The sequence below is a fragment of the Coffea arabica genome, chromosome 5e (assembly GCF_036785885.1).
Source record: "Coffea arabica cultivar ET-39 chromosome 5e, Coffea Arabica ET-39 HiFi, whole genome shotgun sequence".
In the NCBI taxonomy this organism is placed as follows: domain Eukaryota; kingdom Viridiplantae; phylum Streptophyta; class Magnoliopsida; order Gentianales; family Rubiaceae; genus Coffea; species Coffea arabica.
In genome coordinates this window covers 49,582,172-49,607,514 of record NC_092318.1, presented here as the reverse complement: position 1 = coordinate 49,607,514, position 25,343 = coordinate 49,582,172, and the positions used below count along the sequence as shown (strand labels likewise).

The 25,343-nt window shown below is 34.2% G+C and overlaps 3 protein-coding genes across 3 annotated transcripts; all 3 read left to right on the top strand.

Annotated features, from left to right (window-relative positions):
* Positions 1-1,357: 1,357 nt before the first annotated feature.
* LOC113689898 (uncharacterized) lies at positions 1,358-5,324 on the top strand. Its single transcript, XM_027207701.2, has 4 exons — positions 1,358-1,555; positions 2,367-2,434; positions 3,118-3,251; positions 4,561-5,324. Exons 1-4 carry the CDS (start codon positions 1,393-1,395, stop codon positions 5,120-5,122), a joined length of 927 nt encoding a protein of 308 aa, XP_027063502.2. The 5' UTR covers positions 1,358-1,392; the 3' UTR covers positions 5,123-5,324.
* Positions 5,325-6,473: 1,149 nt separating this feature from the next.
* LOC113690839 (chlorophyll a-b binding protein 2, chloroplastic) lies at positions 6,474-7,423 on the top strand. The gene has a single exon (XM_027208914.2). The coding sequence runs from the start codon at positions 6,587-6,589 to the stop codon at positions 7,385-7,387; it is 801 nt and encodes a 266-aa protein (XP_027064715.1). The 5' UTR covers positions 6,474-6,586; the 3' UTR covers positions 7,388-7,423.
* A 12,529-nt stretch (positions 7,424-19,952) lies between these two features.
* On the top strand, positions 19,953-25,023 carry LOC113690837 (probable receptor-like protein kinase At2g42960). Its single transcript, XM_027208911.2, has 9 exons — positions 19,953-20,077; positions 20,412-20,530; positions 21,120-21,855; positions 21,951-22,055; positions 22,410-22,532; positions 22,850-23,020; positions 23,150-23,279; positions 23,427-23,636; positions 24,532-25,023. Exons 3-9 carry the CDS (start codon positions 21,197-21,199, stop codon positions 24,661-24,663), a joined length of 1,530 nt encoding a protein of 509 aa, XP_027064712.1. The 5' UTR covers positions 19,953-20,077; positions 20,412-20,530; positions 21,120-21,196; the 3' UTR covers positions 24,664-25,023.
* The last annotated feature ends 320 nt before the right edge of the window (positions 25,024-25,343 follow it).

Here is a 25,343-nt window from a genome sequence, read left to right as displayed (position 1 = left end):
ACCTGCGCTGACCTTCGTACGGTTTTGATACTCTTTCTTTAGTTTGTGACTTTTGAATGACTGGATCAGGTTAGGAGTGGAATGATGATTTTGGACATTGGGCTATTATTGGTTTTGTGTCATAGGGCCAATCTGTTTCAATATGCGGATACCATTTGGGCTACTACTTTTTAATCTTTATGGGAATTAAAGAAGTTATTTCGAGAGTTTTTATACAAAAACGATTTGAGTTGGTTTGTATTGTTATTTTCAAGAGATTTTATTAAAATATGTACCGTAACGATTTGATATCTGTAAAATAAAAAAAATAATTAAAAATATGTTCTCGAAAACGTAAAATTTTTTTAGAGAAAAATGACAATCCAAACAGCTTCAAACTTAATCATTTACCCGTCTTATCTAAATAAATTTTTGTTGTATAAATCTACGTAGTTCCTTGATGAATTCTTAATCTATTAGTTAAGATTGAAGCTTTAACAACTTAATCTGGGTCTAAGGCGAGGTCTTGCTAAATGTGGATGTAATCTAACCAAATGTTAGTAGTTTTATTTTTCTAACCATGCGTTAGTATTCACACCACCCCTAGTTGTTAGTATTATTGAGTTACAATTAGATCGTATTAGAAATTCTTTCTTCATAGTTTTATCTAAAAAGAAGAAGAAATTGACACTGCTCAATTTAGTAGTAAACGCTCTCTAACTAAACTCATTTTACATTGAATTAGTATTCCAAGTTGATGTATAAAAATTTTATAAGTTTGTTCTCCTAATTGATATACTACACATGGATCATCTCTGAATCCTTCATCCTAGTTGGCTTATTATTAGTAATTATTACGTGTATGACAGTATAATACCTTGTGATCATGTATTGGTATTCACATGTGGTGAGAAAATAAAAGTTGGGATAAATATTTGAAATCTGGGATCAAATCCATATTTGAAAAAAAAAACACATTTAGTTGTTTCAAGAATAAAAGTGAGTCGAGTTCGAATAGTATTGTACTAAAACACTGGAACTTGAAATCGGTGCTTACAAAAGAGCACTTATGCTCGACTAGTACGTAAAAATAGCTATGTTCGAATTCGACTCCATAAGAGTATTGACTTGAGTTGGATAACTCAATTTTGTCAAATAATATTTTATTTATATTATAAACATATTTTTTAATTTATTTTTTTATATTACATATATCAAATCATAAAAAATACTGCAATAATTATTTCAAATAATATACTCCATCAAAACAAGTTTTGGGGCTTACGACTATTCGCCCAAGTCGTCAGTTGTTGAGCACGTTTTAACGGCCAAAGTTACCCCAGTTATAAAATCACCTGTACTTCTTAGGAGAAAAGACTGCCGCAGAAAATCCGAGACACAAAAAATTCAATAATGAGTGCACTGCAAAGCCGACCTCCAAACCCGACCCTCAACCCATACCCGAACCCAAATCCAAACCCAAAAGCTGCTCCACTTCCGAATACTAAGTCTCTGACGTTCGATCAAGTCTCCAAGTTCTTCTCTTTGCCCCTCTCCGATGCTGCTGACACTCTTGGTACGCTCTCCTCCTACATTTTTTTCGATATCTGTCTTGCCTTTTTTTTTTTTGTTTAAATATTGCCAGCTCCATTTGGTGTACAAAAATCATTGTTTAAAATTTTCATATTGTACCAAATTTCCCGCAAAATGGTCCCTTTTTGCTGCAGAATCAGCTGATTAATGAAAAACCCAAAAACAATGAAAAGAAAAAGAAAAGGTAGCCCAGAAAATAAAGATAAAAACGAGAACTTTAGGATTGGATACTTGTCTGGAGTTCAACTTTGAAGAGGGCTTGGATTGATTTTTCCAGAAAAATGAAGCTTCCCTTTCAATTGGGATGTTGTGAAATTGAGGTATAATGCTACAGAAATTGCTAATCACATTTTAGGATTTAGAATATACAGGTCTTTTGTACTGCTTTAATAAGATTTTTGGTATATCAAGCTGGGAGATGTTTATGATTTATGTTCTTATATTTGTCTCATGTGATAACTGATGAGTTCATTGTGCATCTTTAGCACTTTGATCAGTGCCTTTTAGGGTCTTCTGTATAGCACTTGAATAACTGAAATTGATGAAGTTTGCTGTGAAGCCATAGTTGATCTTTATAGTTTTGCATATGTTAATTGAATATGGAATGACCGTGAGGGGCTGAAATTTTTAAAATCTGATTAAGGAAGACTTAAATGGTATCATGTCGAATTTGGATGGATGCGGTGTAATGTGTACATAAACTAAAAAATTAAGTCAAATTTGATCAAATCATGCTTGCTGAAGAAGAAGAACAAGACGGGCGATATCCTGAATCCTTTGTGTTTATTTTGCAGGTGTTTGTCCTAGTGTCTTAAAGAAAATATGCCATGAGAATGGTCTAGTGAGATGGCCACATCGGAAGGTCAGGCTTCACAACCTGTGATATTCTCCTTTTGATCCAGTGTGACTGTAAATGCATTGGCACCATGATAATGACGGATTACATTTTGTTTTGAGCATGCAGAATCACTATATGGCTGTCTTATTCTTTAGGATAACTCAAATTATAGTGTGTGGAATTTTGGTTATATTTCTCTACATTACACTTTGTATTCCACAGACCAAGTTAAACTTTATGTGTGAAAATTTTCAATGGGTATGCTAGAGAGGAACCGAAGATTCACCCCTTCTATTGCTTTATAAAACTTTGACAACCAATGTTTTTAGTCCAATGCAATTTTTACCACTTGCTTAATTCATGTACTCATTGCTTATTTATATTCCTGGATTCTTTCAGAATGCAGCTCAAGGGAAATTATTCTGAATTTAGTACACTTAATTTTGTAATGTGAGGTACATATAAGCAGAGGAGAATAGAGAGCGCTACTGGCCCTGCAAGAGGAATTAAAAAAAATTATAACGAGTATACACACCTTAGGCACCAGCTGACCAGTAGGCCTGAGCACAAATTTGTGCATTCTACTCTGCGTATTGCTCAATTGTTTCCAATTCCAAATCAATCATATAGAATTTATTTTCCTTCTTGTAGTAGTATTTTTTTTTAGTAACCTCGTATATGCTGATATTTCTTTTGCGGATGACTAGTTCCTTTCTGGGAAGAGTATTGAACAAATTAAGGAGGATGCTGCTAGGGCAAAAAACAAGCAACTAAATGAAGTGCCGAAAGATGCTGGTCAAGGCAGTGATGCTTTAGCAAATTCAACAGTGTCATTGCTTGCGTAAGTGAATTTGAAGCTTCTGGACCAGATTCTTTTAATGCTACTGAAGTGTACTAAACTGATTAACATAGCTTTCATGTGGATAATCCATGCTCTGGCTATTTATGATGTGAACTTCATCTTGAATGCAGCAACTGTGTCCTGTGATATGTAAATAAGAGCTTCTCTCATTTCTGCTTACTGCTTACCTGATCTCCAGTTGTTGCTTGGCCTTTTATTGGATGGTTGTCATACTGTAGTGATGATAAACAAGGATGACTAGGAGGATTTTTGTGACATATAAAAGCTTGAGCAGCCAGGGTAGAAACAGAAAATAGTATTCTAAATGCTCTGTGTAGATGATGTCAGCATGCATGCAGGGACTGGTTGTCAAGGAAACCCAATGAAAAAAGGATTTGTATTGTGTGCTTTCTTCTTTGTGTTCACTTCTTCTTCCTTGTCTAGATAACCTATTGAAGGAAGAGCTTAACGACCAGTGTCTCTCTGTCCATCTCTGGCCTTCTAATGTTTTTTTGGACTTTAGAAGCTGTCAGCACTAATGCAATAGGTCTAGCTTTATCTTTGGGTTGATGTCTCAGGCTTTTTAGGGCAAATGAAGCATCACGTGTTGTTGATAGGCTTCCAGTAGATAGATACAGAAAACTTAGTTCAGTTTGTTAGAGCTAATGCTTCTGAGATCTGAGACTATGTGGTGCTAATATGATGATCTTATGAAATTTATGTCTTAGTTTGAAGTTTGATTTGTCTTGGAGATTGAGGATGGTTTCTTAATGAGATGTAAGGGTGTTTTATTATTCTATTGGCTCAGAAATTTGGTGACAAAGTACTTAAGGGAGACTCTTTTGGATTGTTGAGCACCTTAGAATCAGCTTTAGTTAGACTTCAGGTTTATGTATTCAGTATTTGGCTAGCTTTTAGCTTTTTCTGAACCATAGGGAACTGGATTTTGTACTTCATAAGTTCTGTCACTGCCTTTCTACTTTTTTCTGATCTTTCTTTAACCTTCTTGGTGTGCTTTTATCTTTCTTTTTCCCTTTGAAAGTTCTGCTTCTGTTGATTGCTCTCTAATACTCTTTGTGGCTATTATCCAAGTTATTTGGCTGGCTTTGGACAAATTTATGAGAAAGGCTGCCTTCATTATTCTGCATTGCCCCTTCTTCCTATCTCCATCTCCATGAACACTAAATATCGAACTTTTTACTCTCCATGGAGTTTGATAGTGTTTTCTTGTTTCATTGTTTTTCCCTTTTTCATGCTGTGACCATCAGTCCTTCACACTCTCTACTTCTTTCATTTTACCCTCTATTAGGGGCACGGGCACTCAGCTTCAAAATAAAACAACTAGCTCTGTGGCAGAAGTTTCAAAAGCACCATCTGTCATGCAGCTCCAAGGAAACAAGAACCCCCAAATCGGGAGTCCGCCAAAGTTGACTGGGTTAAACTTGACAAGAGGAACTTCAACCAATGAAGATGAGTTTAAATATGGATTTCCCTCACACGGCTTGTCAACTGTTTCATATAAATGGTGGGGGAACAGCAGTAACAGTGGTAGCAAGGACACCCCAGGTACGGCCAAGGACGAGACACAAGGAAATAGAAAATCTCCTGTAAACTCAGCAAATGGGATTACCCTTGGTTCAAGAACAGATGGACAAAAATGTGAAAATGAGGCACGAGAAAGCAGCACCGATTCTCCGGGAGAAGGCGTGCTCTCCTCTTTGAGGAAAAGAGCTGCTACGGAAGGGCACAAGGCGTTGAAACTTGGTGCTCACCGCAGATATGTTATGGAACTTGATCAAACAAAAAGATCAGTACTTCAACAGATATTCAAATCCTCACTGCCAAGTGAATGGGGAGATGACTCTTTGTAGCTTTGATAGTCGGACTACTTTTGGATATTATTGTTGTTTTAACTGCACTTCTGGTTGTACTACAAAAAGGTTCTGGTAACTTGATGTTCTGCTAAAGTAGATAGATTAGATTCAGGCTTCAAGAATCCAGTATTAATACAAGATCGGTCACCTACTTTTGCCGAATGATACGCTGATAATTGATCCACTATTAGTTGCTGCATCTTTCTTCCAAAGGCCGAGAGGTCATCTATTTCTGCATTTTATTCAGCGTGCTCAAAGCTCTTGATCTAGCCATTGTTGGACTGCGATACTCCTATGAGAACTGAACTAAAATTCGCCAGTTATTTAAGTAATTAAGCAAGTTGATAATGCAAACCCTGGACACTGGTCACATTTCCATCTTTCTCCATGCATTTAAACTAAGCAATGCCTTAAAAGTTTGGAAACATTTGTTTCTTTATTGTGGATACTGTCAAATTACTCTCCAAAATCCTTTTGGAATTAGATACTTTTTTAAATTAGTTTCGCTTAAAAAAAAAAACAAAATTAACACACGAGCCCTGTCTTAACGAATACCTTCAGGGCCATCCCTTAACTAAACCCAATTATCTTTAGCTTATGAGAAGCTGTAAAAGTTGCATCAGGCTCAATTTGAAGCAAGAAATTTTTCTAATAGTTAAGTTTGACAATTTATATGCGGTACATCTCTACCATTAATGTTTTCTGGATTTTTGATGATCCATAATCTACCTTTTCCCAAACAGATAACTTGATTCAAAGGGTTCTGTAAAATCATAAAAAGATAAGGTATATCTAACGAATATCTAAATGCACCCTCCTCCTTTGTTTTCAATGCATCACTTTCAATGCCATATTGTGTATAGTACATTTCTTTTCTACATTGAGTTCTCGATAATAGATGAATGCAAGTAGTAGTGGCAAATGTATAAATTTGCTATTGTTGTGTTTTCGATTTTCGGCTAGAGGGATGAGGTTTATACCCACATCTCTTTTTTTTTCCCTATGTGATAAAAAACATGTGTATGTCTCAACCAAGTTGAATCAATATACACAAATAATCCAATGGGGTATTCACAATATCCTTCAAAAGAGGAAAAAACCAAAAAAAAAGCCATACTTTCATCTCAACTCAGTACGTGGACTAGTTTTATTGGCTGGAATAAATGCAACTAATATCCTTGAAAATTTCAAGAAAAGGAAAAAGTGTAAATAAATCTAGTAGTATATCATAACAGATTGTTTGAAGCCTAAAAGAGAGAAGAAGACTACACAAGAAAATCCCAAAGCCTATTCTCACCAATGGGAAAAAAGATAAAGATAGCATTGGATGAGGACCTTCGACCTTTTTCACTTCTCCAACACCTATAAAATCATATTCCATTCAAGAAAGTCCTCATCAACAAATTATAATAGTTTCTTCCACATTCAACCGCTGATCAAAACCATTTCCTCAAAACAACCATGGCTGCCTCAACAATGGCTCTTTCATCACCTTCATTCGCAGGAAAAGCCGTAAAAATCGCCCCATCAACATCAGAGCGACTTGGTGAAGGAAGAGTTACCATGAGAAAAACTGTAGCAAAACCAAAACCATCATCAGGGAGTCCGTGGTATGGTCCAGACAGAGTTCTATACTTAGGCCCCTTATCCGGCTCACCGCCGTCTTACCTTACCGGAGAATTCCCTGGTGATTACGGGTGGGATACAGCCGGCCTCTCAGCTGATCCCGAGACATTTGCCAAGAACCGTGAGTTAGAAGTTATTCATTCAAGATGGGCTATGCTTGGAGCACTTGGTTGTGTTTTTCCTGAGCTTTTATCAAGAAATGGTGTCAAGTTTGGAGAAGCAGTTTGGTTCAAAGCTGGTTCACAAATTTTCAGTGAAGGTGGGCTTGATTATTTAGGTAACCCAAGCTTAATTCATGCACAGAGTATTTTAGCCATCTGGGCTTCACAAGTCGTCTTAATGGGGGCTGCGGAGGGCTACAGAATTGCCGGTGGACCGCTTGGGGAGGTGACTCATCCTATTTATCCTGGAGGGAGCTTTGATCCTCTTGGATTGGCAGATGATCCTGAGGCTTTTGCTGAGCTTAAAGCCAAGGAAATCAAGAATGGTAGGTTGGCTATGTTTTCCATGTTTGGTTTCTTTGTTCAAGCTATTGTAACTGGAAAAGGACCTTTGGAGAACCTAGCTGATCACCTTGCTGATCCAGTGAACAACAATGCCTGGGCATATGCAACAAACTTTGTCCCTGGCAAATAATTTGGTGGTTATTAATATACTGTGATTTGTTCCAAAGCATTTGTGTGATTGGATTGTTACCAAATTGTTGATGATTTAAAGATGTAAATGATGGACTTTATGCATATAAAGTGTCATTCTTTCTTAAAGTAATTTTCAGAATATTGTTTCCTCCAAGAAAATGAGGTCAAAGATCATATAGTGGTTGAAAGTTGATGTCTACAATACAAAGTACCCAAAGCATCCACTATTTAACGTGCCTTTAATTCAGAGGCAACTTTGTGGCGTCAATTCTTTCAAATCAAACATTAGAATACCTTAAAGAGCTAGCGTGACAAGTTCTGGCATCAAGAAATGATACTCTTTGTGGGAACTGGGAAGGAGTCTTCTGCTCATTACATAAACCCTTGTGAGCTTGGGGAGTGCAGTTTGTAACAATTGGTCCTACATCGTGGTTTATAGCCTTTACAAGCTGACCTTTCGAACTTAACAGAAATCATTTAACTTGGTAAAAAGCAACCTAATCCTTAGCTTTTTTTTATTGAAACTTGCACCGTTAACTTGAACTTTGCTCCTTGTCTTGGTTGATTCACAAATTTCTGTGTAATTGTTGGCTATGTTGTATGATCAGAACTATTATGACAAGTGAATAAACAATAAAAGATTTGCACCATGCTAGTTTCCACGCAAGAATACGTGTTCATGGACTCTGAACTCTGAACACTGATTTTGAACAGCACAGTGGGTGATGCAAATTAAATGAGACCACAAATTTTGGACTGAATCCAGATCATATTATGAGACTATTTATAGCATCAGCATTGATATTCTGGAATCTAAGGACATATATAATGGTGAGGCCCATAATCGTTTCTTCGCCCTCCAACTATTCAACTGTATCAGTACTCAATTATATATATGTTACCTGGAAAAGAAAAATAATATGCTGGATATGAGAATTTTGGAGGCTAGAATTAATTTTGATAATTAGAGTTGGAAGCCCACTTTGACAAGGACTTTCTTTAAAGCGAATGCGACTTATCGAGAGCTAATTCTTTATAATTGTAAGCCAAACTTGAATGTTGAAACAAGATGCAAGTTCATTAATGGGCTCAATTTAATTAAACAGACTTGTTGAATATTTCAAAATAGCTTTCTGCAAGCAATTTAATTCCAAAAAATATTTTTTTTTTTTTGGAAAAGAATTCCAAAATATTGTTTGACTACGGATATAGTTGCCGATGAACAATAGCTTCTGTTAACATAAAGACTCAAAATTAGAAGATTCATGGTTATTCTTGTCTATCAATAGGATACAACATTTTAACCTGCAATAGTCCACTCTTATATTTCTTTAAAGTCCTACACGTATCCTAGAATTAACATTTTGATTGAAAACTAAAAAGTGATTAATAACGTATTGAGGCTATTTTTAATACTTTTTTTATATATAAAATATCATAATTTCATTGACAGACTCTCAGTCACTTACCTTTCATCTCTCAATTTCAAGATGATGGTTTTGGAATCACCCCTTTGACACCATGGGATCAAGATCCAAAGTACCACATTCTTCTGATATCTTTCACAACCAATTATCTTTCGAGTTCATGAGATGTTATAGTAAATTTGTCTCATGCAGTTGTCCTGCAACCACTTTTACATTACACTGAAGAAGATGAAGAATGTTTAGGCATTTTTTTTAAAGGACGCAGTGGAGGATGAAGAGGATAAGACAATAGATATATAGAGCATTGAGAAAAATGCCATAGAATTCTACATATCTTTTGTTCTGGAAGGCCAGCTCGTGCAAGGCATCTGTGGAAGGAGCATCTAATTGAGCTTTTAAGGAGACGCCAAGAAACCAACAAATTAACAAATTCTAAGAGCCGTGCCATGATTCGCTAAAGTACGGGAAGTAGGAATGCAATAGCTAGCTGTTAAGTAAAGGGTAAGCCTAAATATACAATTACCAATAGCTGCATAGCATAGATTTGCTATAGTTTAATACCCACTATGATCTCTATTATTAATGTTATTATTATAAACTAACAAGAAGTGTCATATATGCCCACTTAGATAGGGTTGAGGACCACATTGGATGGGTTCTTGAGGGAGTACTTGAGGGCTGTCAGCTCTGGATGAAGCTGCAATTTTTGACCTCAGCTTGAATGAGACAATTGCACAAGTTCAAGAACAAGGTTATTTTCCAAAACCAGATCAAGATGTTACTTTAGTTTGAGTCTAGGATTGGTAACCGACACTACTTAGGGTCTCTTGTAAGTTGTAAAGCTTGATTCATTGAAGACAATAAATGCTGCAAATTTTTTTTTTTTTTTGGTCACAAGTCGGTATTATCATTAATATGTGTACAATCACAGGACAACTACCCTTAAATCATCTTGTATCTTCCTACCGAGTTGCAGAGGAAAAAGATCATTTTCACACAAAACATTATAAAAAAGGTTATTGACAAATTTTGTGATTTCAGGACTAACTTTGTTTCCTCCTCTTTCGTTACATTTTGAAGATGTTAAACCCTTCAATGATAGTAGACTTTCTGGGGCGGAAGTATAATCTTAAGTTCTCCAACTATAACATTACCTCTAAGGTCATGATAAAGTTCCCATATAATGCCAAAACAACATATATTCTTTTCGAAATGCAGAAATTATCTGTCATTGTTTGCTTTAAACGTGGAAAGCCAGTATTCATGATTTAACTACGTCGTAAAAAAATTACAGGAATTAAAAGTAAAATAGTTGTTTGATAGCTCGGATAAATGCGTAGTGAAAAAGGAAAAGTACATTAATTTTCTTCGACCAGTTTCTGAATTGTATTCTCTGTTTACAATTAGTTTCCATCCAAACTTCCAATATTTCTTTAGTTGTATATTATCTACTCGTATCAGTTCCAGACATTGCCATATTAGCCGTGGTCACCCGAATGAAACGCCATGGCTAGGCAGGCACCCATGTATATGCGGTCTTTATCATCATGCACAAATGTGCAGTATGATTACTTGGGAAAGGTCAGGTATGTATATTGCTGTTTACGAACCTCAATTAGTGTGTATATCTTTACAAAGCACATAGGATGAATAACCTTATAAATTGAGAGAAAAAAAAGAAAATATACTTGATAAAAGAAAAAATTATTACCTGAAAAGAAAACATAAAAAGCATGAAACGAAAAAGGATAGCATTAGTTGATCTGGGATTACGTGGGTCGATGGTGTGATGAGTTTTGCCACGAAAAACATGGTATGGTCTACAGACATTTTCAAGGAAATATGGACTTTTTTGTTGCATGGATTTGTTGATGGGCATGGGGAAGATAATTTCACATCCAAACTTGAATATCATCATTGATCATGGGTGAAAGGGCATACCCAATTTGATGATACAGAATGATATAGAAGTTGAAATGAAGTTACATCCAAACTTGAATATCATCATTGTTATTGGAAAACTGTTGATCGAAATTGATAGAGATCGAAAAATTGCCAATTAAGTCACGTTTGAAATGAATCAAATATTTGTGCAAACTTGATCTTTCAATTTAATAATGGGGTCAAGAGTCTTATTCTATTGTGTTTGGAACTGAATATTTACTTCTATTGCCTTGTCGCTTATCAAAAATAAAGAGAGGGGGGGGGGGGGGGGGGGGGACAAAGAATGTATACCCTTTCTGAAAGAACTACCATAGAATACAATATACAATGCACTAAATTTTTAGCATGGAAGAATCCCTATTTCTTCTTCTTCTTTTCTTCTACCTGCGCCAATTGTGGGAAAAATGAATAGGAGAGATTGAGTAACGTTACCCACAATCACAAGCATATTCAATAAGATTGAAATTGGCACCTTGATGTTTGAAAGTTGAGACATTTATATAGAGTAAACACAAAAATGTTACTATCTAGGGATAATTTCAGAAACCTCCCCTGAGGTTTTTGACATTTACACTCACCTCCCCTGTGGTTTGAACAATTACACTAACCTCCCCTGAGCTTACTAATCGTTTACAAATTCAGTCCAAATGATTAAAATATTGTTTTAGAGAGTGAAATTAGAATTTTGTACCTGATTTGCCCTTTGTGCTACATATCCAATGAATGACAAAGTATTACAAATTAATTAATAATTAATAAACTTTAAGGAGCGTAGTTTATAGGTAAAAACGTATTATTTATTTAAAGTACTAACTCTTTACGAGTATTTTACTTTCAAACATTTACTTTATTACAAATATTTATTCTCAAATAGACCCAACCACTTTTGTGTGCACGCTCGTACTTACACGTATAAACTAATCGTTTTACCAAAAGCATACACATTTTTGTCTCTTAAGAGGACTAACCCCGCCACCTACAAAAGATTCTCTACTAGCTAAATCAATAAACTATACTCCTTACTTTAAAGAGTATAGTTTATAGGCAAATACACATAACCTATTTAAAGTAACGACTCTTTACAGATATTTTATTTTCAAATATTTAATTTATGATAAATATATTAACGTTTGTAATTAAAAATTAAAAAGTGTTACAGTAATATTCTCGCAAAAAGAAAATCAGTAGGTTATCTATTTAACATAAATTAAATATTTTTTAAAAAAAGAAATGGCCCATAAAGTATTATTTTTTTATGATTTTCATCTATTACATGAGTAAAGTATTAGCTCTTTATGAGTATTTAATTCTGAATCATTTAATTTATGCTAAATACATAAATATTTATAACTAAAATTGAAAAAGTGTTATATTAATATTTCTACGGAAGAAAAACTGGTAGGTTTTTTATTTAACAAAAATTAAATATTTGAGAGTAATACAAATCTGTATTTGAGAATAAATATTTGTAATAAAGTAAATGTTTGAAAGTAAAATACTCGTAAAGAGTTAGTACTTTAAATAAGTAATACGTTTTTACCTATAAACTACGCTCCTTAAAGTTTATTAATTATTAATTAATTTGTAATACTTTGTCATTCATTGGATATATAGCACAAAGGGCAAATCAGGTACAAAATTCTAATTTCACTCTCTAAAACAATATTTTAATCATTTGGACTGAATTTGTAAAGGATTAGTAACCTCAGGGAAGGTTAGTGTAATTGTTCAAACCACAGGGGAGGTGAGTGTAAATGTCAGAAACCTCAGGGGAGGTTTCTGAAATTATCCCTACTATCTACTCATGTAATTATTCATTGGTCTGGAGAGATCTAGAAATACGTTTTGGTCTTAACTAATGCCTAATAAAGAAAAAAGCAACAAACAGGAAATCGTGTTGATGGGGAGGAAAACTGAAAAGCAATAGAGGCATTCATCAACACAAGTCAACTCAGTCGATAAGGACAAATTATTTGTTTATAAACAAGTTGTCTGTTTGAATTCCATTATCGACATGAGGGTAAAAATCCGTATAAACGACTTATGGTTTCAAGAACAAAACTAAAAAGCAATAGAGGCATTCATTAACATAAGTCAATAAACGACTTATGGTTTCAAGAACAAAACTAAAAAGCAATAGAGGCATTCATTAACATAAGTCAATTCAATCGATAAGGACAAATTACTTGTTCACAAAAAGTTGTCTGTTTGAATTCCATTGTCGATGTGAAAGTAAAAATCTTTATAAACAACTTGTGGTCTCAAGAGCAAAACTAAAAAGTTATAGAGGCATTCATTAATACAAGTTAACTCAGTAGATAAGAACAAATTACTTATTCACAAAAAGTTGTCTGTTTGAATGTCATTGTCAATGTGAGTATAGGGATCCCTATAAACGACTTATGGTATCAAGAGTGTATCCTAGTTCTTGAAGGTGTTGAGAGTCGAAACCATTCAAACTTTTTATTTAAAAAAAGAGTTATTATCACTTTGCCCCTTTAATATTCAGTGTTACTATCAATTTTCCTCTTAACGTTACATTTTAGTCACTTTACTCCGAAAACTAATGGTCAAATTTAACGAAATTTGTTAAATAAAATGAAAAAATATGTTTAACCCTTAAAATTATTATCACCTTACTTCCATAAACTTATCAATTTACTCTCAAGAGTTATTTTTTAAACAATTTATTCCACCATGAAATCAATTTACCAAGTTAAAAAACTTTAGAAAAAAAGTATTGTTTTCTTTGTATAATAAAAAAATAAAAATATTTAGAGTGGTTCTTCTCCTTTTTAGTATAAAAAAAAAGTCAAAATATTAATCTCTTTCTTCTTGGTAATCTCATTAATATTGAAAAAAAAATAAAGATAGGGTGGGAGAGGGAGAAAGAGAGAGCTCAATTCCTTTTTTTAAAATATAAATAAGAAAGAATTAAATATTTTTATTATTTTAAAATTATTTTATTTATCTGTTTACCACTCAATTCCAATCGTAATCCCGACAACCTTAAAGTAACACGGCAAATATTAGACTCTTCTTTATTTTCTTTCTTTGTAAAATCTAATTTTCTGTCTCCTTCTTTCCTATCTCTTTTTCATTTCCTAATATTAATAAGTGTGAAAAAAAATTTAAGAAAATCCTTTTATTTTTATATTTTTGGATCTCTTAAAGTGAAAAAAAAATGAAGAATAACCATTCCAACTTTTTTATTTTTAATTATATATAAAAAAAGGATAAATACATTTAAAATTTTTTATCATACTAGTTAGATTAACGATGAGGTAAAATGCCCAAAAAATAATGTTAGAAATTAAAGTGATTGTATCACTATAATTTAAAATGATAAAATGATAATAACAATGTAGCAATGCTATAGAATAAAATGATATTTTATCATCCAAAATTTCTTACCATGTTGAGTTGAATTACTTATGAGGGTGAAATGACTAAAAGATAATGTTATAGAGTAAATTGATAATAGTGATACAGTTTAAGGGAGTAAAGTGATAATAACCCTTAAAAAAACAAAGGAGTTACCTTGTGAGCCCAAAAAACGAGTCCAGCCACGTGCCTTCCATGTGGTGCACCTGCAAGGTCAGTATTCTGAAACACGGCTCAGCTTTTACATCATTTTCCCCATTCGTGATTATGGGCAAGGATTACTAATTCGGGTTAATTAACCTTAAATAAAACATGTAGGGCCTAAAATTATGTGGCATTAGGGTACTTCATTACGGTACATAACAAACCCCACTTGCCTCATTAATCTTTTTTAAAGCCTATATAAGGATTTGAAAGATTTATCCGAGACATGCTTTAGTAAAAAAGTATTGCTTCAAATCAAAGCCTTTGTTCCTCCTCCAATGGAGGCTTTATGGCTCAATTAGTCATAATGACAATGACAGTGAAGAAAAGCACATTGTTTTTAAACTAATCATATTCTATTGGCTATTGCTATCTGTCTCTCTCTCACGCAGAGCTTAGAATATAGGTCAATTGTTTGCCAAAAGAACAGAATTTGCCAGCTTGGTAGGGGAATTGACACTTATAACCTTATTAACCGTTGCTAAATAGTCTAAATCAATTGGAATTATTCAAAAGTCAATCATTTCAAGAGCGAGTTCATATCTTATTACACCGGGGCATGACTAACGGTTTACTTTATAAAACTAATATTCATATCAATTGGGCTTGGTCAAATGTCAATCATTTCGAGAAGACTCTATTTGTTATACGAGGGGCATGATTAGCTGTTTATCTTATTTATATTGAAGTATTTATTTACATTTCAATCGTTATTGTAGCAGTAAAGATGGTTTATTATGTACTGCCGACCCTTTAGATTGTTATTTTTAGGAGTTTTTGTAAAAAAAAAAAAATGTATTGTATTGATTTGATATATGTGTTTACCAAAAAATTAAAAATCTTTTATGAATATCGATTTTTGAATATTGCGTGCCACAATCAAACCTCAACTTTGTATCAGGTTGATTTATGTGAGTTTGACTGATTTATTTTAATTGAAAAGTTCAAAATCTAGTTTTCCCTCATGACATAAATTATGGAGTACCAATATGTCTACCGAGTCTAATTCCTAGTCAAACTTTTATTGAATCTAAATTAGACAAAGTGCATGGAGACATTAATCATCATTATGTTCTTTTAAATTCCCCTACCGATTTGATGGAAAAGAGTTTTTCCCGTCATAAAAATGATGGTCACGGGCGAATGGATCAATTTGCAAAATTATATATATAATTTTTTTTTATAAAAAGCAAACTTCAATAACAAATTGTTGGAAATCGTTCAACACTATTTAATTTACACATATGTTCTAATGACATGTTAAACATATACTTGAAATAATAGATATATAATTTGAGTAAAATCATATAGTTTATTGCCCCTCTGGGTTAGATCATCTGGTCTTGGGGTAACCGTAAATGTCCCAAGGTCCAGGGTTAGAACCTCTCTTAACGCCTGGGTGCTCTTAGGGAGCGGGGTACTTCAGGGTGCAGGGTGATTAGTCTGTATTGATTCATATTCACTTACTCAACATGGTGCCGTGTAGGTGTAGCATGCTGGTATGGATACAAAAATTTGGCGAAGATGTTAGGGTATTTTCCTTGAACACTTTTCAAAAGATTGTACAAAAGCAATTATCATCTCCCCAATAATGAACAAAACGCTTATTCACAAAAATGGAACCACAATTTTAGGAACAAAATTCGGCGGTGATAACTGTCTATTATGTCTGTTGCATTAATTCCATTTTCAGCAGGATTTATTATGGATGGACTAATTATGAACTTTCGAATTTTGAGCAAAAGTTTGGGAAAGAGAGAGATAGATCAAGCTTTTAGGCAAGTCTGAAACAATTAATCAAACCATTGAACATATCTGTGGAAAAGCTCGCACAGTCACACGCAATCACTTCCATCCCCTTAAGGATATACCATAAATATATGTCCACAAAATATTGGTAATCAAAATAGTACTAATATCTTTTCCTTGTAGTTTGAGTTTCTTCAATCAAAAACCTAACTTGGAGACTTGCAAATCAAAATCTACAGGCTGCTTTACCAATGCGGTTTCCAACCACAAAATGGCTGCCTAATTAATAAATAAATGCACCTTGATTAACATCAATAAATATACCTTGATTTGACAAAGATATCTAACCAAAAGTTTGATCTAAACATTGATGACATGTACTTCCTCCTTCCCATTTTGATATCCATGCATGTACAGTCTCTTTCACACACTTTAAGAAAAGTTACAATCTACTATATTGAGCAAAGGGTATTTTAGATAAATTAAAATACAACTACATTCTTCAATTGAAAAGTGGACTGCAATATCGGACAGATAAAGAAAAAAAACAGGACTATCAAAGTGGGATGGAGGGAGTATTTAACTTTATTGGAAATCTAACCTACTATTTTTCTAGAATATCCTTACATTAATATTAGCTGTGTAACTAACTATTATACTTTTACATTAATTGTAACAATAACATTGATGAAAAGTTGCACCATTCACGACATGAATCAAAACAGTTGATAAATAAGACAAGTTATATTCAATGGTAACAAAGTACAACACTAAATAAAAACATTTTAGAGAAGTTAAAAGTTAAGTGCATTAGTCGATTAGAGAGTGCACTGTAATTCGGAAAAGATAAAAAGAGAGTACGTGTTACCATGACAAAAAAAAAAAAGCGAGTATGCGTTTGTTAATCACTACTCCTAAGTACACATTAGGTAGGTATTCCGAGTTTGCAGTCGGTGGTAAGTGGCAGAGCGGCAACGGCACCCAGAATTTGGACATTCCGAAAATTCCTATGTGAAAATACTTGTCTAGTCAAATTATGCGAAAAGTACGTTTTGTCCTCCGAAATCCTAAGAAAAAATGTGGCCTGCGTGTTGCACAAACATGGCACGTTTAGAAGTCATACTACCAAGTAGCAGTACCATTTAACTTGGAATCCTATTCCTGCGTGTCACATCTCATGTCATCCCACGCTGTTTTTGGTCATTGCACTCCGATAAAAAAAAAGAAAAACTATGAAATTTTTAGTCAACTTTTATGCTGCCACATTTCGTAATGTTGCATAGTATTATGAATTTTTTCGTTCCATAACAGATTGAGAAAGGAAATTTTAAGCGTTGAGAAAATTGAAAAGTTTCAAATAATACACGTAAACCAAGATAAGTATAACATTAGATGGATTATAAGTGTGGTATTCTTTGTTGAAGGAAAGTATTGAATAGTCGAGTAAAATTTAGATGCAATATCCTATGGATCGAACGTAGTATTCTTCAGATATGCACAACGAGTGATATCCTCCAACATGTATAATCTCGAGAAATTGAAATGGGTAGCTTTTGAATCATACACGTATAATCACAGGATAAGTACAGTATTTAAGAAATATAAATATTCTTCGTGAAGCAAAGTATTAAATAGTCACATAACTCTTAAATATATACTACAACTGACACTGTTGGATTGGAGATTATTTGGGATAATGTTGTGAAAAAAATACTGTATTACTTTTTTAATATGATGTGTATGGGATAAAAAGGTGGTTGAAAAATGTGCTGATGATCCAAACAAGTCAGTGCGTGTAAATAGGGTGTAAATAATATGCAATCCAAACAAACTCTATTTAATAATTATCTTTTATCGAACAAGTACAGTATTTAATGCATCAGAAATATAATATTCTTTTTTCAAGAAGGAAAGTGTTAAATAGTCAAATAACTCGTAAATATATACGACAATTGACACCGTTAACTCTTAAATATATACGACAACTGACATCGTTTAATAATTATAATATCTTTTGTCGAACAAGTACAGTATTTAATGAGTTATAAAATATAATATTTTTGCGAAGGAAAGTATTAAATAGTCAAATAACTCTTAAATATATACGACAATTGACACCGTTAACTTTAAATATATACGACAACTAACACCGTTTAATAATTATAATATCTTTCTTAGAACAAGTACAGTATTTAACGCGTCCAAAATATAATAATTTTCATGAAGGAAAGTATTAAATATTCAAATAACTCTTAAATATGTACGACAATTGACATCGTTAACTCTAAATACATAAGACAACTGACACCGTTAATAACTATCTTTTGTCGACTAAGTACAGTATTTAACGCATCAGAAATATAATATTCTTTGTAAAGGAAAGTATTAAATAGTCAAATAACTCTTAAATATATACGACAATTGACACTGTTAACTCTTAAATATATACGACAACTGACATCATTTAATAATTATAATATATTTCGTCGAACAAGTACAGCATTTAACGCGTTATAAAATACAATATTTTTGAAGGAAAGTATTAAATAGTCAAATAACTCTTAAATATATACGACAACTAACACCGTTTAATAATTATAATATCTTTCCTAGAACAAGTACAGTATTTTACACATAAAAAATATAATAATTTTCGTGAAGGAAAGTACTAAATAGTCAAATAACTCTTAAATATATACGACAATTGACACCATTGACTCTTAAATATATACGACAACTGACACTATTTAATAATTATAATATCTTTCGTCGAACAAGTACAGTATTTAACGCGTCAAAAATAAAATATATTTCATGAAAGAAAATATTAAATAGTCAAATAACTCTTAAATATATACAACAATTGACACCGTTAATAACTCTTAAATATATACGACAATTGACACCGTTTAATAATTATAATATATTTCGTCAAATAAGTACAGTATTTAATGCGTCAAAAAATATAATATTTTCGCAAAGGAGAGTATCAAATAGTCAAATAACTCTTAAATATATACCACAATTGACATCGTTAACTCTTAAATATATACGACAACTGACACCGTTTAATAATATCTTTCGTCGAATAAGTGCAGTATTTAACGTCGAATAAATGAATACATATTTTCGTGAAGGAAAGTATTAAATAGTCAAATAACTTTTAAATATATGCGACAATTGACATCGCTTAATAATTGCAATATATTTTGTCGAACAATGTATACATAGTCGAGTATATTTTGAATATGTACATTGTCATGTGGTTTGGTAATACCAATAATATCACGCCAATTAGATTTCCATCAACATATTTGACGTGTAATCAAGATTTTTCAATGAATAATTCACCAACCTTCTTATTTTTCTAACTCGAAATAAATGAAACTACAAAAATATTAAAGCCTTGCTTGGATTGAAGGTTTTCGTCGGAAAATATTATCGTTTTCCGTGATCACATTTCCCTATCACCTTTTTCCCTCACATATATCAAATCGCTACAGTAATTTTTCCATGAAAAATGACGGAAAATGCAATCCAAACACAACCTTACTTTTTGGTACTTTTAGGTGACAAGGATAAGGACAGTTGAGTAAATTCAACCAGACTGCACATACATTTGCACTCACCTCTGCTTTCCTCAAAAAAAAAAAAAAAGACTCACCTATTCTCCGGTTTGACTCTCACGCGCACATGGCACAGACATCATATTCATAGTTTCACACACACTAGCACACATATTTATCTGTCTTTTCCTTTTCCATTTCCTTTTCCTTTTGTTGATTTTTTTTTCCTTTTTGCACTTTTTCCAATATTTCATCACTCTGCTATAAATGCCAACTATATCTCACTTTTTCTGTTCTCTTCATGCTGAATTTTTTTTTTCTCTTTGCATAATTTTTTGCTTTCCCTTTACTTCTTCATCTGTGGTTTCCTTCATTGCAACCTAAGCTTCCCTTTCCAGCTGCTGCTTGTTTGAGGTCGGTCTTTCCTCCACATTCATGCAACCCCACCAACCATTTTTTACCCAACTCTTGCTTTTATGACACCTTCACTACCAAATAAAAAAAAAAGAAAAGAACCCTTGATATATTTCTCACAACATTGGCTCTATTTCTTGAAAAGATTGATTTTTTGTCTGGCATTGATTGAGAAAAAAAAAATTCCTTTGTACTGTTGTTTTAACTCTCTTTTCTGGCCCACTTGAGGCCATAGTTGATTAGTTTCTACTTGTAAACTACTCCTCCTTTCTTCAGAAGTTAACTTTTTTTAGTCTTTTGCTATTTGTGGTGGTTTTTTTTTCCTTTATTTCAGCTCTGCATTGGGATATCTATGCTTGTTGGACCCTTATTGGTACAAAAAGAGGTTCTTTCTTTGCTTCTTTGGGTTCTCAAGGAGGAAGATCGAGGGGGTTAGACTCAGATCACCTCAAGGTCAGTGCTTTCTGCTTTGAATACACTTTTTACTGGATTTAACTTGGATCATAAGTCATGCTTTGCTTGATTTTATTCTCAAGATTTTATATGTTTAATGTTTTTATATGCAAGTCTTTGCCTCTGTTGATTTTAAAAAATGAGTAAGTTTTTGTGGATTTTGCATTGGCTTCTTTTGAAATTGGTTGCTTTTATTTATTAAATGCCTGCTATTGCTATGGTGTTTTGATACTCTTCTCATTGCTTTGTTCTGAACCCTGTCTGAGATTATGAACTGTAAAATGTTCTGGTATCTATTGGAACATTTGGACCATGGTCTCTTTGGTTCATCTATGGAAACTTTCTGACTTGGTCTCCCACATGAATTATGCTGTCTGAATGACAAAAACTAATCTCTCTTTACACTTGTGAGTTTTGAGTGTGTCATTAGAATTGGGTGATAGTTGGCTGGTTTAGGCTCAATACTTAAGGAAATCAAAGTAGAAGAAGGAAACAAATCGAGAATTGGATTACCAACTAGCCTAAGATTTTGATACTTATTTGCCATTTGGGTGCTTCTGTCCTTATATGACATGTTTATGGGATCCAGGAGGCATGGTTTAATTCCCCAGGTGAAGCTACGGGGACAAGACTTGTTTATTGGTGCTTGGTAGAAGTTTGTCGAACATGTCGTCTGAGAGTTTGAATGCTGAGCTATCCAAGAAGACATCATTTTTGGGTTTAAAATTATGGGTCGTGATTGGTTTATGTGTTGGTGCGTTTATAGTTTTGATACTTTGTACCTTATCAATATGGGTAATGTTCCGGAGGAGATCAAGAAGAACCCTCGACAAATATTCACTTTGTCAAATACCTAACATATCAAAAGACATCAAAGTCGATAGAGTAGGAGGTCAAGATTACCATGATCACCCAGAAACAGTATACCTGACAGTGAACGACAAGTCAAGCGATAAGAATTCAGAAAAGATGTTAGTACATCTGGGGAGGAGTAAATCAAGTGATGTCGATAATCTCAGTCAGTGTAGCTCAATGTATCACCATGAGAGGGCTTGCAGCTCACAATCAGGGGAAGAAGGAAGTTCTGGTACTGCTCGAAAACTGTCTTCATTGCCTTACGGGCTTCCAATGGCCTCTCCTCTGATTGGCTTGCCAGAAATATCACATCTTGGTTGGGGTCACTGGTTTACCCTTAGAGATCTTGATATTGCTACAAACCGCTTCTCAGCAGAGAATGTGATTGGGGAAGGTGGCTATGGGGTTGTTTACCGGGGCAGATTGGTCAATGGGACAGAGGTAGCTGTAAAGAAGCTTCTTAACAATCTGTGAGTAGTACATAAATACTTCATTTTCATGGCTTCAATATGTGTTTTTGGAGTTTTTTTAACTTATTCACGGTTGAATTCTGAACTAATTTCAGTGGCCAAGCTGAAAAAGAATTCAGGGTCGAAGTAGAGGCCATTGGGCATGTTCGGCACAAGAATCTTGTGCGGCTCCTGGGCTATTGCATAGAAGGGGTTCAGAGGTAAGAATCTTCTTTTTCCACCTGAATTTTCAAGTCAGCAGTTTCATTTCTATACTTAATGTAAAATAGTTCTTGAATGATTCTGCAAATTGCAGTAGTAGTAGAGGAACTTCAAGTTTGAGCCAAGGCCTAGCTTTGTTGGTTGGAGCACTCTAAACAAGGCAGGGCTGGGGTCTTGGTTTTGAGCTTCATCCTTGATCCACTAATTTAGTTAATAATAAGAAAAAGAAAATTAAAATTATGATTATGTTTATTGACTTATTGAGTCTTGAATTTCAGTCTAATGAGATACATCTCCATTAACTGAGATTATCCTTTTTTTTGCTGAGATTATCCTTGTTTTTGTTAATTCAGGATGTTGGTGTACGAGTATGTTAATAATGGCAACTTAGAACAATGGCTTCATGGTACTATGAAACAACATGGGACACTCACATGGGATGCACGCATGAAAGTGCTTCTTGGTACTGCAAAAGCGTAAGTCTGCCATGCATTAAATCTGATGAACTATGTTTCATATTTGCTTTTTTTTTTAACCTCTTGCAGGTTTGATTAAGCATAATCCATCGGTAAAATGCGATGCAATTCTTGTCCACCCATCTTCTTATAGCACTGTTTCCCTGATTTTTCCATTCTTCTTTTTTGAAATGTAGCACTTGTGCAATCTGTTTCTAATATGTTGCTTACTAAGTGAAACCTTGTAGTTTGTAGTAAGCGCTTATTGTAAAATTAAATCTTCATATATTGTGTCTCCATTGCTTTGATCCAGAACATTGTGTCACATTGTTTTGCAGGCTTGCTTACCTGCATGAAGCTATAGAGCCTAAGGTTGTCCATCGAGATATAAAATCTAGTAATATTTTGATCGATGATGAATTCAATGCCAAGGTTTCTGATTTTGGATTGGCAAAGCTCTTGGGCTCAGGAGAAAGCCACATAACGACAAGAGTAATGGGAACATTTGGGTAAGCCAGTTTTTAACTAAATCCTTCTGGTTCTTTATTTTCAGCCATCTATCCTTTTCCTCCATATTATCCAATGTGAATTATACGAAGAATTCTTTATGCTTAAACATTTTGTGTTGTTAATTTCAGCTATGTGGCTCCAGAATATGCAAACAGTGGTTTGTTAAATGAAAAAAGTGATATATATAGTTTTGGAGTTCTACTACTGGAAGCAGTCACAGGAAGAGATCCAGTTGACTATGCCCGTCCTGCTAACGAGGTATGGAATCCTTATAAACTATATTGATTGTGATAGTGTTGGTACAGTCTGTGAATTCTTTTCTGTCTTTCCATTTACTGTGGATTTGGGGCATTAGTGGACATGGGCTTCAGGCTTGGCTAACCAGGAGATTTGTTCCTGTGCCAGGTGAATCTTGTTGAGTGGCTGAAAATGATGGTAGGACATAGAAGAGCTGAAGAAGTTGTGGATCCTGACCTTGAAGTAAAGCCAGCAACTCGTGCCTTAAAGCGTGCACTTTTGGTGGCACTCAGATCTGTTGATCCTGATGCAGAGAAGCGACCCAGGATGAGTCAAGTTGTGCGAATGCTCGAGGCAGATGAATTTCCATACCGTGAGGTGCTTTTCCAATCCCAATTTTTGAATGTGTTATTAAAATGTTCACTTGTCTGTATGGGTTGTCGTCTATTGGATGTTTAGTGTTTGTCCAAGTTCTGAATTCTCCAGTTGAAAAATGCTAATAATTCAGTTAGTCAGAGCTTCCATGCAATGCATGTATATGGTATTTGAAGAAGACTGAATTGTCTTTTTTGAACAGAACAGAGGGTCGTAGTTAAAAGCTCTTGGACTCCTCTCTTATTGTTGCTTCTGAGTAATGAAAAGAGACCAGTGCCTAATCTACATGTCAGTTGAAGACTGAATTGTCTTTTTTGAACAGAGGGTCATAGTTAAAAGCTCTTGGACTCCTCTCTTATTGTTGCTTCTGAGTAATGAAAAGAGACCAGTGCCTAACCTACATGTCAGTGCAGATACAAAAAGTCTCCACTTGCTAGAAAATTGATATTGAGAATAACCTGTAGATTTTGGTATTAAAAGTGTTTCGCATAAGCATTGTACTTTGGCCAGGCATACTTATCCTGCAAGCCTAGACCATGCTTATGGTTGCCTTTGGCCTTTTTTAAGACTTTGAGTAAAGGCTACAGTCTATTAAGGAACACAAATAGCATCTATCGATGTCTATATGTGTAGAGTTCGTAAATTGTGCATGATTCAATCTGCATCAGCAGATGTCGAGGACTTCTGAAAAGGTTCCCATTGTAATTGTTCATGAAACAAGACTCTCAACAAGGATTTCTGTTAAAAATGCATATTTTCTCCTGATTGAATCATTCTTGTTGTTTCTTGAATAAGAACATGATCTATCAAGCATCTTGGATAGTGCTAGCCTCGTGGGAGGCTCATGAGAACTTTGTTAGTTTAAGCAAACTAATTCAAAGTAATAATGTTTCTACAGGATCGGAGGAACAGGAGAAGCCGAACAGCAAGCATGGAAATTGAATCAATGAAGGACAGTAGTGGATTAGCTGATGTGGAAAGCAGTGTAGGGCAATCAGATAACCAGACATCTGATAAAATTCGTGAATAGGACTGACAACACATGACTTGGATGAATAATTGTTCTTCTCCAGATTTTCAAGCTCTCCGTAACCCTTCTATACAATTCACATTTTCTTAGTATTTAATGGAAAGATTCCTGCATGGCAGGGTGGGAATGAATTAAGGATAGCCCTTTTGGAATTCCATCAGAATTGGTCCTCCTCCTGTACCTCAAGCTGTCATGTTGTGAAATGATGAGGATAGTTATCAGAGAGAGAGAGAGAGTTTTCGTGTGTGTGTGTGTGAGAGTGAGAGAGAAAAGAGAGAGAGAGAGGGGCTTATTGCTGTACAGATATGTTTGCTGTGGGCCTTCTTAACATGCATCATGATCCTGATCATCATTCTTTTTTCTCTGTGTTTTCCCCTATGGTTACTTTTATTGGGATGGTGAGACTTCCCGGATATGGTTTTACCTTTGCCTATAGTTTTTCCATGCTCTCAAGTTACAGGAGTACTATTTATCATTTTGGGGTAGCCATTATAAAGTTCAAGAATGATGATGTTATTGGGCATGTGTTCTTCTATCCTTTTTTGCTCACACCGCATTTTGTTGTTCTCGTAATGCTCTTATTCTGATCTTTCTCCTTTCCCATTTCCCCTGCCATTACATTATGTTTGTGTGGAACATAATAGTAGTCTTGAAAAGTTTGGATTTATATAGCTAGTACA

What these genes read in the sequence shown, in the direction of transcription:
- LOC113690839 (XM_027208914.2), top strand. Translation starts at nt 6,587, where the DNA reads ATGGCTGCCTCAACAATGGCTCTTTCATCACCTTCATTCGCAGGAAAA.
- LOC113690837 (XM_027208911.2), top strand. Translation starts at nt 21,197, where the DNA reads ATGTCGTCTGAGAGTTTGAATGCTGAGCTATCCAAGAAGACATCATTT. An exon ending in ATGCCCGTCCTGCTAACGAG is followed by an intron (nt 23,280 to 23,426) that starts GTATGGAATCCT and finishes TTCCTGTGCCAG; the next exon opens with GTGAATCTTGTTGAGTGGCT. An exon ending in ATGAATTTCCATACCGTGAG is followed by an intron (nt 23,637 to 24,531) that starts GTGCTTTTCCAA and finishes ATGTTTCTACAG; the next exon opens with GATCGGAGGAACAGGAGAAG.
- LOC113689898 (XM_027207701.2), top strand. Translation starts at nt 1,393, where the DNA reads ATGAGTGCACTGCAAAGCCGACCTCCAAACCCGACCCTCAACCCATAC. An exon ending in TGAGATGGCCACATCGGAAG is followed by an intron (nt 2,435 to 3,117) that starts GTCAGGCTTCAC and finishes GCGGATGACTAG; the next exon opens with TTCCTTTCTGGGAAGAGTAT. An exon ending in TCAACAGTGTCATTGCTTGC is followed by an intron (nt 3,252 to 4,560) that starts GTAAGTGAATTT and finishes ACCCTCTATTAG; the next exon opens with GGGCACGGGCACTCAGCTTC.